Source organism: Diabrotica virgifera, chromosome 1 (genome assembly GCF_917563875.1).
Source record: "Diabrotica virgifera virgifera chromosome 1, PGI_DIABVI_V3a".
Lineage (NCBI taxonomy): Eukaryota > Metazoa > Arthropoda > Insecta > Coleoptera > Chrysomelidae > Diabrotica > Diabrotica virgifera.
In genome coordinates, this window is record NC_065443.1 from 273922591 (window position 1) to 273938782 (window position 16192).

Here is a 16192-nt window from a genome sequence, read left to right on the forward strand (position 1 = left end):
AAGAGTTCAAATTGCTTGTATTCAAGAAACTAGGTGGAAAGGACAAAGGGCGAAAGAACTAGGTGAAGGATACAAATTGTGGTATGTAGGGAGTAGTAACACTAGAAATGGAGTTGGTATAATTGCTGATAGTGAAATGAAAGATAACGTAGTAGAAGTTGTAAGAACGAGTGATAGAATGATGTCAGTGAAATTTGTAATTGATAAAGAGGTATTGAATGTTGTTTGTGTGTATGCTCCCCAAACAGGTCTGGGTGAGAATGAAAGAAGAGCTTTCTATGATCAATTAGGAGACGTACTGAGTGATATTCCAGCAGAGGAGAAAGTTATAATAGGAGGTGATTTCAATGCACATGTGGGCCAAACCAAGACAGGATATGAAACAATACATGGGGGATTAGGCTTTGGAACTAGAAATGAAGCTGGAGATGACAGGCTTGAATTAGCAACAGCATTGGATATGGCGATTGTTAACACATTCTTTAAAAAGAGAGAAACTCAACTTATTACCTACAAAAGTGGACAACATCAATCCCAAATAGACTACTTCATGATACGGAAAGAAGACATACGTGAATGCAAGGACTGCAAGGTAATAGTGAGTGAGACAGTAAGCCAACAACATAAGCTGCTTGTTCTGGACATCGAAGTAAAAAGCGAAACTAAACAAAAATATCGGAGAGGACCACAAAAAATCAAATGGTGGCTGCTGAAAGATGAGAAAGAAGGTCTATTCAGGAGAAGAATAGTAGAAAAAATATGTTGGAACATGAAAGGAAGCCCTAATACAATTTGGAGAAAAATGGCCAGTAGTATTAGAGAGACTGCTATTGAAATACTTGGGAAAACGTCAGGAAAAAAGTTTGAGGATAAAGAGACTTTGTGGTGGTCAAACGAAGTACAAGGAAAAATAAAAGAGAAGAGAAAATTATATAAAAAGTGGCAAGAAACCAGATCCGACACAGATCTTCAAAACTATATGGTGGCGAAAAAGGAAGCGAAAGTAGCAGTAGCAAAAGCCAAAGCAGAAGCGTATTCAAACCTATATGATCAACTTGATACCAGGGAAGGCGAAACGAAGATATATAAAATAGCCAAACAGAGAGCAAGGAAAGCAAAAGATTTTAATCAGATTAGATGTATCCGTGATGAAAATAATAAAATACTAGTTCACGAAAGGGAAGTCAAAAAGAGATGGAGAAAGTACTTTGACAGCTTATTAAATGAAGAATTTGACAGACAGCCTGTAGAGTCAACGGAGACAGTAGCAGCAATGGTCACCAAAATAACCAACGAGGAAGTGGCTCAAGCGCTTCAAAAAATAAAGAAAGGAAAAGCGGTAGGACCAGATGATATTCCTGGGGAAGTATGGAGAGCATTGGGAGAGACAGGAACAAGGTGGCTAGCAGGTCTATTTAATAGAATTATGGAAGTCGGACAAATGCCAGACGAATGGAGAAGCAGTATACTGGTACCTGTTTACAAAAACAAGGGAGATATACAACAATGTACAAACTACAGGGCTATAAAACTGCTTAGCCACACCATGAAAATATGGGAAAGAGTAATTGACAGACGGATACGTGAAGAGACCGAAATATCCGAGAATCAATTTGGCTTTATGCAGGGTAGATCAACAACAGATGCAATTTTCATTATAAGGCAGTTAATGGAAAAATACAGGAGTAAAGAAACAAACGCTCATATGGTATTCATTGATCTTGAGAAAGCATATGATAGAGTTCCTCGAGAGATTCTGTGGTGGGCACTCAATAAGAAAGGAGTCCCTGGTGAATATGTAAAGATTGTGAGGGATATGTATGAGGGAGTAACGATTAGTGTTAGGACAGGTGTGGGAGAGACTGATAAATTTCATGTGAAAGTAGGATTGCACCAAGGCTCTGTGCTTAGTCCGTATTTATTCTCATTAGTTTTGGACCAGATAACAGCGAAACTACAGGGTATCATTCCATGGTGCTTAATGTATGCTGATGATGTCGTGTTAGTAGGAAATAGTGAAAGAGACTTAGAACAAAAACTGGAACAGTGGAGACAAGCTCTGGAGGAAAAAGGTTTAAAACTTAGTAGGACAAAAACAGAGTATTTGGAATGTTCATTTAAAGATGGAGCTACTACAAATAAAATGGTATCTTTGGATGGTGAAATGATTGTGAAAAGCAATAGTTTTAAGTACCTAGGATCGGTATTACAGAGTAATGGAGAAATAGATGGAGATGCATGCAGTAGAATTAGGGCTGGATGGATGAAGTGGAAAGAAGCGAGTGGTGTGTTGTGTGACAGAAAAATTCCAATGAAGCTGAAGGGAAAATTCTATAAAACAGCCATAAGACCGGCTATGATGTACGGAACTGAATGTTGGGCAGTGAAAAAGAAAGAGGAACAACGAATGCATGTGGCGGAAATGAGAATGCTTAGATGATGAGTGGAGTGACAAAGAAGGATTAAATTAGAAATGAGTATATTAGGGGAAGTCTAGGTGTGGCACCAATTGATGCCAAAATGAGAGAGCATAGGTTAAGATGGTTCGGTCATGTTCAACGTCGAGACGTTAATCACCCAATACGAAGAATAGCTGAAGTGCAGATTCCTGGAAGGAGTAGGAGAGGAAGACCAAAGAAGACCTGGGGGGAGGCGATAAGGCAGGACATGTTGGTAAAGGGGATTAACATTGATATGACCCAAGACAGAATTGTGTGGAGAAATGCAATTAGGGAAGCCGACCCCGCATAGGGATAAGGCAAAGAGAATGATGATGAAATAAATCGTCAGTTTATAAGAAAAATTTTAACACCCTCTATCTCGGAAACGAAGCACTTGCGTACATAAATTTATGAAGCAAACTATCGTTATTTTTTCATGCAGAATTACTCCTTAAACTTTTCAATACTTATTTTAAAATATCCTGTATTGATGAAAAACATGGGTAGTTGTTATGGTACCTAACTTTTTATTATCCAACATAAGCGAATGAATTAAAAAACAATACCTTTTAAAAATATTGGGTTATAGTTGGGTTTTAATTTTAGTATTTTATAAATGCTAGAATATTTTACAGTCTGATGCGAACTATGAGGAAAAAATATAGTTTTATTGGTAGTTGGTACACCCAGTATACAATAGCAATTTAACTATCTAGCAACGATATTATTACAGCGGAATTGTTAAAGCATAAAGCTATAACGTGTTAAAAAATCACTTAAACCGGACAATGGGTTTAGGAAATTCAAGACATCAAAAATTACCTATTTTTAAGGTTGTGGTGAGTTAATTTCTTGGAGAATTATAACTGAAAATTTATTTTAAAGGTGATCCCAGAGTGGACCAAAACCCACCTTTAACCATTACGCATCTTCTATGGGCTCGAGAACATAACCGTGTAGCAAGAGCTTTACATCACCTAAATCCTCATTGGGACGACGAAGCAATCTTTCAAGCCGCGCGAACGATAGTTATAGCGGAATATCAACACATCGCCTATTATGAACTTCTTCCTTACTACATGGGAGAATACAACCTTCTGGAACGTGGTATTTTATATTACACTGATGAGTTTGTGGATGACTATAATGCAAGTGTAAGACCACATGTATATAATGAGCATTCTCAAGCAGCATTTCGACACTTCCATTCTTTGGTACCAGGAATGTTGTCGTAAGTACTAACGTGCTATTATTTATTTATAAATTAATTTTTTGTTCTATTATTAGATATACAGGGTGTCTCATTAATAGTTGGAAATATTTTAGCTGTAGATTCATGGGCTCAAAAGATTTTGTCAAAAGTTTAATCTTCCTAAGGGAGCTAGCGGTCTTTGAAGATGGAGTCTTTTAATTAGGTTTTTGAAGTTATACTTCTTTAGGCACGAGGGTGAATTTTTACATTCCCTGGTGCATGCGCACACCGACAGTTTATTAATCAATTATCGTTATATATGACAGTATATTTAGTGGCTCAAACGTTATACGGGATGGTATTGGGTGTTAAAATCATCTGTCAATAATTGTTGGAGATTATGGATCAACAAATGTTGTGCATATTAGTTTTTATTGTTGTGATGGCAGAGAAAAAAGCAAGTTTATAATTGTAGTGACTTTTTAAATAGTTTTTAAAAGCGACAGGTCGTAATAATTGTAAATTTTTCAATTTCCTGATAAAATTACATAGGTACCTACCTAATTGGAAAATTTAAAATGAATCTATTAAAATAGCATGTAATGCTTTGATTTACATAATTTGATTACCATCAAAATTTGTGTCAATATTCACCTAATATATTGTTTTCTTACTCTTTATTTTATCGTATTTTAATATTTCAATATTTCAATATTCTACAAAAATCAAAATATTTTGCTTAAATTCAGAACTCTTAAAAGTTTAAAACGTTTACTTTGTCGATCTTCCCACATGATGCAGGTGTCTCCGTGAGTAGAAGTGTAAGATAAATGAATTCCAATACTAACTGCTCAAACATAAGCGTGTTCGAACCCCAATAGAAACTTTTATTTTTTTGTTTTTTTTTTATACATTTTATGATTGTAAGTATATTTATTATCTATTTTTTTTTTAGAAAATAAGAACTTAGTTAAAAAATTTTCCGACAATTATTGTTCAGAAATCATTTGTGGCATTTTTCAATGTGTTTGTGTGTGTTTTCTTCTTTTATTTTTTTAATTTTTGGTACTGTTATAAACCTTAACTACAGACATTCCCAAAATGCGGATTTCGTGGTAACCTCACCACTTACAAGTTCATGTGTCTCTGTACCTCTCGGGAAGTTTGTATAACAGTGCTAGTCAAAGCGTGTAGCGTGTATTATCAATATTTTCTTTTGTAGCACACATCAAAAATCTTAAAAAATCGGAAAAATTACCGGATGTCTGTTTTAAGTAAATATTTTTATGTGGGTACTATATTTGTAAATTTGAAATGTTTATATTATTTTTTTGTGTTTTTAGAGAAAAAGTAAAGAAATGGACTGTGGTAGTCATCCTGGACCTTCAATCAAGGTTAAATTTGAAGATAAAAATTTTGAGGCAACTTTGCAAAAATGGAATTGCTATTTAAGCCTGTGACAATTTTACCCCTTGTAGATTTTTTCTAACGGATCTAAAAATTTTCGAAAATGCTATTTTATGTTTCCTTTGTGATTCTCTGTTACGTTTATTTGTTAAAAGAGAGTCTAAATATTTGTGCATAGCATTTATGGCCGTTTGTTTCAATAGACCAAAAATTACCCAAAATTTCTGCTTTAATAGATTATTCTCTAAAAATCTTGTATTATATTATTAAAATCACTCATCTTACCATTTTTCTCATATCTAGAGACTCCAAAAAAACACATAGTGCATCATTTTTTGTTTTTTATTATTAACTTTATTTTTGACTCTATTTTAGAATGACCGGTAAAAAATACCGGATATCTGTTGTTACGTGGTGATAATGGGATGTCTGTAGTTAAGGGTAATAACAAAATTTGAAAAGTAGTAAGTATTAAAATTAGTTTATTATTTAAATAAAATATAAATAAACTGTTTAAAGTATATTAATTTCGTTGAAATCATATAATTGGAGTGTAACTTCTTATGTGCGTACAAAGTACACACACATTCTTTTTTTTAAATACCTCCAGAATGCTTCTATTTAGAAAAGCGAAAACTGACACGTCCATTGATTTATCTTAGAGAGATAAATCGATTCCATCAATTGTAAATTTCTAGTACCAGCCATAGGCCTCCCTTTTGGGTACGGCAACGGTTAATTTATCCCATAACTTTTTGTCTATAACTTTTAAGCATTTTTGACACTGGATTATTAAATTGTGAGGTATCCTGTGTACCAAAAGATACTCGTGATTTAAGTCAGTAGAATACACCGTTTTCTAGAAAAAAACAACTTGAAAATTTTTAGTTCTTTGAATTTAAAAAACATTTTAAAAAAAGTTCCAAAAAACCGTGTGCTTTACCGACTTAAAGGAAGAATAACTTTAAGTATTAGAGTAACTCATAATTTAATAGTCTGGTGTCAAATGGCTTAAAAATTAGAGACAAAAAATAATGCGATAAAATAATCGTTAAGCTACACAAAACGGACGCATCTGACCGGTACTAGAAATTCGCAATTGATGCAATCGATTCATCTTTGGAAGGGAAATAAACGTGCCAGTTTTTTTTTCTAAATAATATTATTTGAAAATTTTTTTCAAAGTCAAAAAAAGAAAGATTTTCAATTTGATTCTCTAGAAAACGTTGTATTCTATCGACATAAAACAAGAGTATGCTTTTGTACTAGAATACCTCACAATTTAATAATTTAGTGTCGAAAATGATTAAAAGTTGAAGTAAAACAGTTATGCAATCAAATATCCGTTGCCCTATCCAAAACGAACGCCTATGACCGGCACTTGAAATTTGCAATTGGTTGAATCGATTAATCTCTGGACGATATTGGTGTACCAGCTTTCGTTTTTCTAAATAGAAGCGTACTGGAGATATGTAAAGCAAAAATAATTACAAGAAGCCATCTTTGAGAGATCTAGCTCCCTTAGGAAGCATTTTCGGACTAGGCGATATGCGTTAAACTGTAATATATTTTTAACCCAGGAATCTACAGTTAAAATATTTCAAATTATTAATTAACCACCCTGTACATTATTTCCAGCAATTACGATTTCTTACGATAAAATGTCGAAATATACTAACCTAAAATGACAATAATTATTGTAATTTTACCCCTTGACATTGAAAGTATGCAAATATCAGTCAACGAAGACATAATTTTTTGAGTTCTGTGTATAATAATCCCGATAGAGAGAATTCGACAAGCTATGGCACACTGAAAGAAGAGTTTGGTATGAACATTAAATGACAACACAATAATATAATCTATTATTATAGTAATTTTAAGGAAGAGACTAAAAGTCATTATATTTATATCAGTACATATAACCTAAATGTACCGGGTGTCCCAATAAGCATGGCTCTCGGCCATATCTCAAGAACCGTTTATACTACAGCTTTGGGAAAACAATTTTTATAACAAAAGTTACATCGGGAAAAGCCTGGAAATTATTTTCATAATTGTAAGTCCACCGCTAGAGGGCGTAACTAAACACCAAATATTTAAAAATCAAAATTTTACAAAATTTGCCTAATGAAAGGTACTGGAAATACGGTCATCGTATTCTTCATAAAATTCTGCGCATATTTTATTTCACAAGTTTAAGTCTGTCTTTGCAAATAAGAGGTGGGGGTGAGTGGGAACCTTGTTATGAAAGAACGGCTGTAAGTCCGGTTCTGCTAAATAGATTTTTGCAAACTTGGTCTCGTTGAAAACAGCTTTTTTTGTCCATGTAAGAGTTATAATTTCGAAACAGCCTAATAAGTAATATACCAGCTAGGAGGCGCTATTTTATTTTTTTCAGAAATCTAGTTTTCTTTAAAAAATATTAAATACAAGTATGCATTTTTAATCCTGTATTACAAAATTAGACCAAATTAGCAACAGGATAGTGAAAACCGCATGTCGATATCTTTTTTCTATCTCGAGATATCTTAAGAAACGTATAAATTAGAAACATAACTGATATTGGTACCGGTAAACGAAGTTCACGAAATCAAAGTGGAGGCAAGTAGTGTGCTATGGAAAAAAAAATAGAGCGTAGCACTTGCGGAGTGCCGACAGAAGTGAATATTTCCTATAGATTCGATTATATTCGATTCGATTCAATTTGATCCCATTCGATTAGATTTAATTTTATTTAAGAATATACCAATTATGCCTATAATTTAATTTATAATATATACCCAATTTAATACACAATATATATGATTTGTCAAGCGTAGCAAAGAGTTCGAAAATCTTACAATCAGCATGAGGCGTTATGGCGATTGTAAGATTTTTAAACTCTGCTACGTTTGACAAACTCTTTAATTTTAACGGTTTGATTTTACCCGTTAATTTTAGGATTAACAAACTTTAAAAACAATTATTTTAAATTTGATATTTAGTGAATTTAATTATTATATAAAATAAATAAAATGTTATAAATGTATAATTTGAGGATATGTAGGTTAAAAGGAATAATGTCACAACTTCGAATTTTATAAGGGTACCTATATAAGTTTTGTAAAAGGGCCTCGATTTTAACGGGAGTACCTATCTAATAATAAATGAACTCTTCCATGCATTATTTACGATTCAAATTTACACGAAATATGTACTATATTTTATCAGTAATTAAATTTTCCGCAAATCGCCAGGAAATTTTGACATTCCTGTCAAAATTTCTTGAAGAAAAAGTCAGGACTTCCTTACTGTAAGGAAATGTCATTTCCTTACTGTAAGGAAATGATATTTCCGTACAGTTGTTAGTGTTCTACATAAATGATAGAAAACACATTGCTATTAAAACCTTGTAAATTACCTTAATCATTAAATTTTCTTTATCTGGAGCTTCCTGGATAAATTTTTCAATTTCTTCCTTCGTTAAAATCTTAGATTTCTTTGCCCTATATCCTTGAGCTTGCCGTTTCAATAAAGAACGAAGTTTTGAGTATGTAGATATATCTACATTGTGTTTAAGTGCAAGGGTTGACTTCAGCATTGAATAATTGGCCCATAATGTTGAAGATTTCATCTTTAAACAAAGGTCTAGGAAGTATGGCCATTACAACATTTTCTGAGAAAGAACTCGTATTTTTACTCATGCGATAATCCATAAAACGTCTGTATGCATTTTCGTACTTTTCTCTTGATTTCTTTGGCAATAATTCTAATGAAGCAGTATTCACTGCCTCAACCAGCTCTGGAGGAGTCCCAGAAATGGAAATTTCATCATCACTTATCATTTTACTTTCGAGAACACCAGCAATTAAATTTATAAGCGTCAAGTTTGACAATTCAACCTCAATACGTTTCCATAGTAACCCAAGTAATTTTGTTAGGAATTTCAAAGCACCATTTATTTGGGAATAAAATTATCGCGTTTTTTTTAAATCAATCAATATCTGTCGAATTTTAAACGATTTGCGGAAAAATAGTATGTTTACCTCGTAGGAAAAGCCACATTCCTGGACTCTGTGTTGCTAAGTCTCGGCTTGCGCCTCGACTTAGCAATCTTCACAGTCGTCCAGGAATGTTAAGCTTTCCCTACCCGGTAAACAATGTACTATTTCCGCAAATCGCCAGGAAATTTTGACATTCCTGTCAAAATTTCTTGAAGAAAAAGTCAGGACTTCCTTACTGTAAGGAAATGATATTTCCGTACAGTTGTTTCTTATTGTCAAGATTGACAATTCAACCTCAATACGTTTCCATAGTAACCCAAGTAATTTTATTAGGAATTTCAAAGCACCATTTATTTGGGAATAAAATTATCGCGTTTTTTTTTAATCAATCAATATCTGTCGAATTTTAAACGATTTGCGGAAAAATAGTATGTTTACCTCGTAGGAAAAGCCACATTCCTGGACTCTGTATTGCTAAGTCTCGGCTTGCGCCTCGACTTAGCAATCTTCACAGTCGTCCAGGAATGTTAAGCTTTTCCTACCCGGTAAACAATGTACTATTTTCGCCAAATTAAAAAAACTATTGGTTACTTTATTAAGAAAAATAATTTAAAGCTTTATGTAACTTTATATTTATTAATCCTAAAATTAACGGGTAAAATCACTAGTATATATTATGTATTAATTATGTATATCTATTAAATTATATGCATAACATATACAGGGTGTCCAGAAACTCTACCGACAAACGAAGACAGGAGATTCCTGAGATAATTTTAAGACAATTTATCCCAATTCACCTAGTCCGAAAATGCTTCTTAAGGGAGCTAGAGCTCTTTGAAGATGGCGTCATTAAATTAGTTTTTCATAAATACCTCCAGAACGCTTCTATTTAGAAAAACGAAAATTGGTATGCATATTTACTTTTCAGAGATGAATCGATTCCATCCATTGCAAATTTCTAGTACCGGTCATAGGCGTCCGTTTTGGGTAGAGCAACGGGTATTTTATCGCATAACTTTTTTGTCTTTAACGTTTATGCATTTTTGTGACCGGATTATTAAATTGTGAAGTTTTCTAGTACTAATAGGTATTCTTGCTTTAAGTCGGTAGGACACACCGTTTTCTAGAAAAATCGATTTGAAAATTTTTCGTTTTTGGAATTTGAAGAAAAAACTGAAAGAACTTTTCAACAAAAAACGAAGTATTTCACCAACATAAAGTAAGAGTAACTTTTAATACTCGAATACCTCATAATTTCATAATCTAATGTCAAAAATGCTCAAAAATTCAAGACAAAAAAGTTATGCTATATAATAACTGTTGACCTACCCAAAACGGACGCCTATGACCAGTACTAGAAATTCGCAATTAACGAAATCGATTTATCTCTGGAATATAAATAAATGTACCAGTTTTCGTCTTTCTAAACCGTTTTTTTTTTGAAATTTTTTTTTTAATTCAAATAGCGAAAAATTTTCAAATCGATTTTTCTAGAAAACGGTGTGTCCTACCGATTTAAAACAAGAGAACCTTTTAGTACTAGAATACTTTACAATTTAATAATCCATTGTAAGAAATACTTAAAAGTTAAAGATAAAAGTTATGCGATAAAATAACCGTTGCCCTACCCAAAATGGACGCCTATGATGGGTACTAGAAATTTGCAATGGATGGATTAGATTTATATCTTGAAGATAAATACGTGTACCAATTTTTGTTTTTCTAAATGGAAGCGTTCTGGAGGTATTTAAGAAAAACTAATTACAAGACGCCATCTTCAAAGAGCTCTAGCTCCCTTAGGAAGCATTTTCGGACTAGGTGAATTGGGTTAAATTATCTTAAAATTATTTGAAGAATCTCCTGTCTTCGATTGTCGGTAGAGTTTCTGGACACCCTGTATATTAAATAAAATTAAATCTACTCGAATGTAATCGAATTGAATCGAGCCGAATATAATCGAATCTATAAGAAGTATTTACTTCTGTCGGCACATAGCAAGTACTATGCTCTATTTTTTTCCACAGCACACTACTTGCTTCCACTTTGATTTCCGGAACTTCGTTTACCGGTAACAGCATCAGTTATGTTTAAAATTTACACGTTTCTTAAAATATCTCAAGATAGAAAAAAGGTATTGACATGCGGTTTTCGCTATTCTGTTGCTAATTTGGTCTAATTTTGTAACACAGGGTTAAAGATGCATACATTTATTTAATATTTTCCAAAGAAAACTAGATTTCTGAAAAAATAAAATAGCGCCTCCTAGCTTGCATATTACTTATTAGGCTGTTTCGAAATTATAACTCTTACATTGACGAAAAAGAGCTTTTTCATCGAGACCAAGTTTGCAAAAATCTATTAAGCAGAACCGGACTTATAGTCATTTTTTCATAACAAAGTTCCCACTCACCCCCACCCATTATTTACAAAGGTAGACTTAAACTTGTAAAATCAAATATGCGCAGGATTTTATAAAGAATACGATGATCTAATTTCCAGTGCCCTTTCATAAGGCAAATTTTGTAAAATTTTGATTTTTAAATTTTTATATTCAGTTACGCCCTGTAGCGGTGGACTTGCAATAACGAAAATAATTTCCAGGCTTTTCCCGAGGCTTTGTTATAAAATTTTTCTCCCCAAAGCTGTACTATAAACGGTTCCTGAGATATGGCCGAGAGCCATTCTTATTGGGACCCCCGGTACTTACTGACTAGAGCGTTTTCTTCCAAACGAACCGAGCACAGAGAAACAAGTAAATACTCAGGTTAGTCGAAGTGTTCATTTTATTTGCCGCGTACCCATGTTTGCTAAAACCGCGTACCCATTCTTGCCAAAAACTAACGATTCTGGATTATACTTATGGCTGTTGGTATCTGGTTCGCTGGTAACTTCTTGATGTCGAATGGTACTACTGTAGAGTTATTGTAGACCTGGGCACCTGGGCTAATGTTCGGCCCTAGGTCCCTGCAGCTTGAGGTAGTAGTCGTTACAGTCTAGATGTCATGGTCCCATTGCTGTCAGCCTTAGTGTCATCACCGGTGATAGGCTTAATGCTGGAGGCTCCCGAAGGGAGAAAGATTTGATTTATTTTCAAAAACTAGAATACAAAGCGTTTATAAGATTTGACATCAAGAAGAAAAGGTACCCATGCCAAAAAGTATTCAAAAGAGTAGCAGATGGCAAGGGGTAAATTAAATGGAATCAAGATTAATTATTACTGGTTAAAATTTGATTAATAAAAGCATATCAATAGCGAGAATATAAAATATTAAACATGTGCTTTTCGACATGGAAGGTTAGGTATAGAAAAAAAATCATGATAAAAATTAAAAGTAGACTATAAAAAGCTTACAATAAAAACTCACCCTAAGAGAATATTATGTAGTGTGATGGAAAATGTTTTAATTTTGATGCTTCTTCGGCTTTTATACTGAAATTATTTTTCCTGCTATTGTCACTGCCATGAGAGTGGGACGTAGGAGGTGACAGGCATGTTCCTTATTAAAATACAGATATTATCTACAGATTAAGGATATACAGGGTACATTCAGTAAGTTCAGATGATGATTTAAATAAAAAGAGATATAGTAAATAGAAGATAATAGAAGAGGGCGCCAAACAATTTTTTAACCAAAAATCAAGTTAAAACGAATAGAAGATAATTATTAATGGAATATTAAATAAAATAGAGTAAAATAATTATTTAAAAATAAAATATCAAAGTTGTGACGTTTGTAACGTTAAAATAATATTGCTATTTTGGAGTCTATAACACAGGAGAGCGTTCATGCAAATCAGTCAAATCTAAACATTTTTCTCTGTTCCATTCCATTTGTTAGTTAAATTTTTAGATTGTATAAATTAAGAAATTGTCGTGTTACGTTGAAATGACCACTCCGGTCGTTCTACTGTAGAAAGTATACAGCATCTAATCTATGGTGCAAATGAAAGGAATAAATTCGTTATTTCGAAAGCCGGCTACTTTAAGAAAAATCATTTACTTTAATCAAAATACATTTTTTGGCATAATATGGCATAATTATAATACTCCATATTTTATATCATACTAGTGACGTCATCCATCTGGGCGTGATGACGAAATCGGTTATTTTTTTAAATGAGAATAGGGATCGTGTGATAGCTCATTTGAAAGGCTATTCAATTCTCTATTCAGTAGTATAAATTATTAACATAACTATTTATACAAGGTGTCCAAAAAAATTTTTTTGATCAAATTAATTGATACACAAAGAAAAATGTTTTTAAAAATACATTTTAGTCATATCAAAAAATAGAAAAAATATTTATTTTACAAATAAACATTGTTTTTTGCTTAAATTCAATGTTCAAGCGGCCACCCACCTGCCTCTTGCCAATTTCAGCATTGAATTTAAACGAAAAGCAATGCGTTTTTTTTAAATAAACATTTTTTATGTGTTCTAACAGCAGTAAAATATATTTTAAATTAAATGCGTTATGTAGATACATTCTTCCTTTTGTGTTTTTTAATTAGATTAAAAAAAATTGACACACTGCAAAAAAAATTATGTTAAAGTTTATATTGTTGCATAGAGAATTAATTAACATTTCCAATGAGCTAGCACACGGCCCCTATTCGTATTTAAAAAAGCATCGATTACTTCATCACACCCATATAGATGGCGTCATTAGTTTGATATATATGCCAAAAAATCATAATTTAATAATAAAAATCGACAGGTTTCGGGAGTTTTTCTTAAAGTTGTCGTCTTAACCCGGGAGCAGCCGCACTCACTTCAGTTACGTCGTTAGTCGCGCGTAGAGAAAAAATCTCACAATACAAATTTAAATACAAATTTAAAACCAATTTCTATTATATGATATTTTTATTTATTTGTTATGTTAAAAGTATCTATTTCTAACAATTTTAAAGCTAATTGGTTCTCACCAAAGCCATAAATTTCACAAAAAAAATTAAAAAAAATAAAAAAAAATCCACGCATTACTACTATCATCCGCGAGGCATTTACGAGAAGAAAGCAATGTTGCAAAATTTTTCAGCAAGTTATTACGGAAAAGGATAAAATGTGAGATTTTTTCTCACGGCGCGACTGCTCCCGGGTTAAGAAATAACGAATTTATTCCTTTCATTTGCACCATACTGTATAATTATTGTTCTGCTATACCAACAAACGTCAATAAAGTAATTATACTTATTAGGAGTTTTTTAAACTTAAAAATAAAAAGACGAGGATCTAGTTTTAATTATATATATTAAATCACACCCTCTACCGCTTGTTTATCTTTCCACACTAGATTCTGCCTATAACAATCCATCTTCTAAGGCTACTTGCTGCTTCAAACCGACACTTATGTTTCAGATTAGTCGATGCTTCTGGCTGTCCTTATAGATCAATTGTGATGAGGGATCACATAAATCGTCCCGGTGTGTTGGAAAAAGGCGATTACTTGGACTCCATTATACGCGGCATGGTCACGCAACCCTCGCTTTCCCCTGACGCTTATTGCGATCCCGAGGTGAGTAACATTATCTTTATTTGTAGCACAAGTCCAAGAAGCAAATTTGCGGCATGTGGGTTAAATGTCTGTACGTCACGTTTGTCTTTTATATTATACGAAAATTTACTTTTTTATTTGACAAAAAGCCACAATTTAAGTTTGAGATTAAATTTATTTGACGTTTCGACTTCCGTTTCGGAAATCGTTATCAAAATAAAAAACATTATTAAACTATACAAATTTTCTAAACAGGGGTAATTCCCTGGGTTGGCTGTATACCATACAGTAGGAAAAATGAAAGAATACACATGAACGAACATATAAAACACGCTGTATTTTCCTGTCACCGTGTCACACAAAAAATTGGCCAGCGCAAGTACATGTAATAATTATTATTACATGTACTTGCGCTGGGCAATTTTCTGTGTGACACGGTGACAGGAAAATACAGCGTGTTTTATATGTTCGTTCATGGGTATTCTTTCATTTTTCCGACTGTATATTTAAACAAACTCTAACATGAAGTAAAACCACTTGTATGTAATAGGCATAATTTACTAAAATCTTGAAAAATTTTAATGGATTGAATAAAATATGTTCAGAACGAATATTTTCGGACCTATCAGTCCATCATCAGTGAACTCATATACTTGCTAACTAGCCCCAGAACCAAACAATGGTTGTAATAATTATAATTCAACCTACGTTATAATGTTGTAAAATTTAAAAGGCTAAACGCGGATGTTAACAGATAACCTCTGGTTGAATTATAATGAAACATGGTTTCACCATTAGGGTGGAGCGCAAATTTATTTTTTCGAATTTCACTTTCGCGGGGTGCGGAATTGGTGCGTCTTTCATTTTCGAATGAAAAACTTAAATGACATTTTTTCGTATTTTAAGTCTGAAAAGTGCCCCACAGTGATTGAAAATTTGGAATTTTGTAAAAAAAAAAATTCGATAGTCAACTAGAGTCAACGATGTTTTATTCATTTATTTAAGCTATTAGGACTATAATACGAAGAAAAAAAAAGCAAAATAGTCAATATAAAGTAAAAAAAATATGCTTACAAATTGAAGAATAACATAAAAACTCATTGTGAACTATAGTCTTTCTTAGTATCAAATTTAGGCATCAAAAGGCATGATTTGAGCTTATTCTTAATGAATCTGTCTCTCCTCCGTGACCCACAGAGGGCAGCACTTCCCTTTCAGAGGATTGTGTGTGACACGGAATTTTTCCGTGATGGCCTATGATGGTCTGATATATCCTTTCGATATTTAAATAGTGGAGTCCTGTCTTGGTTTTCCAATCTATCATATCGATGTAATCATCAGCATCCATATTTAAAGTAGGTACTAGGAAAATATGTACGGCTCCTATGTATGATGTCTCTCTGATCTTCAATATTCTGCGGGGTGCAACTTCTCTGACGTACTGTCTGTTGTCGGCTAACATTCCTAGTAGTAGATTCTCTGAATGTCCAAAGAATGCATTTCTCTGTGTGAATGGGACAATAGCATTCTTCAAGTTGTTTGGCAAATAGCACGACAGTTTTATCGTATCATATAAATGTTTGGCACCAAAAATACAAACTGGCCTAGTCTTGATCCTGAACCACATAGAAGCATAGACCGTTAAAATAAATGTATATATAATCGGT

The 16192-nt window shown here is 33.0% G+C and overlaps 1 protein-coding gene across 1 annotated transcript in view; it reads left to right on the top strand.

Annotated features, from left to right (window-relative positions):
- LOC114334909 (peroxidase-like) overlaps positions 1 to 16192 on the top strand; it is a 92421-nt gene that overhangs the window by 38609 nt on the left and 37620 nt on the right. Inside the window, exons 5-6 of the mRNA XM_028285045.2 lie at positions 3327 to 3672; positions 14390 to 14546. Coding sequence (XP_028140846.1) covers positions 3327 to 3672; positions 14390 to 14546 — 503 coding nt within the window. The remainder of the gene's footprint in view (positions 1 to 3326; positions 3673 to 14389; positions 14547 to 16192) is intronic.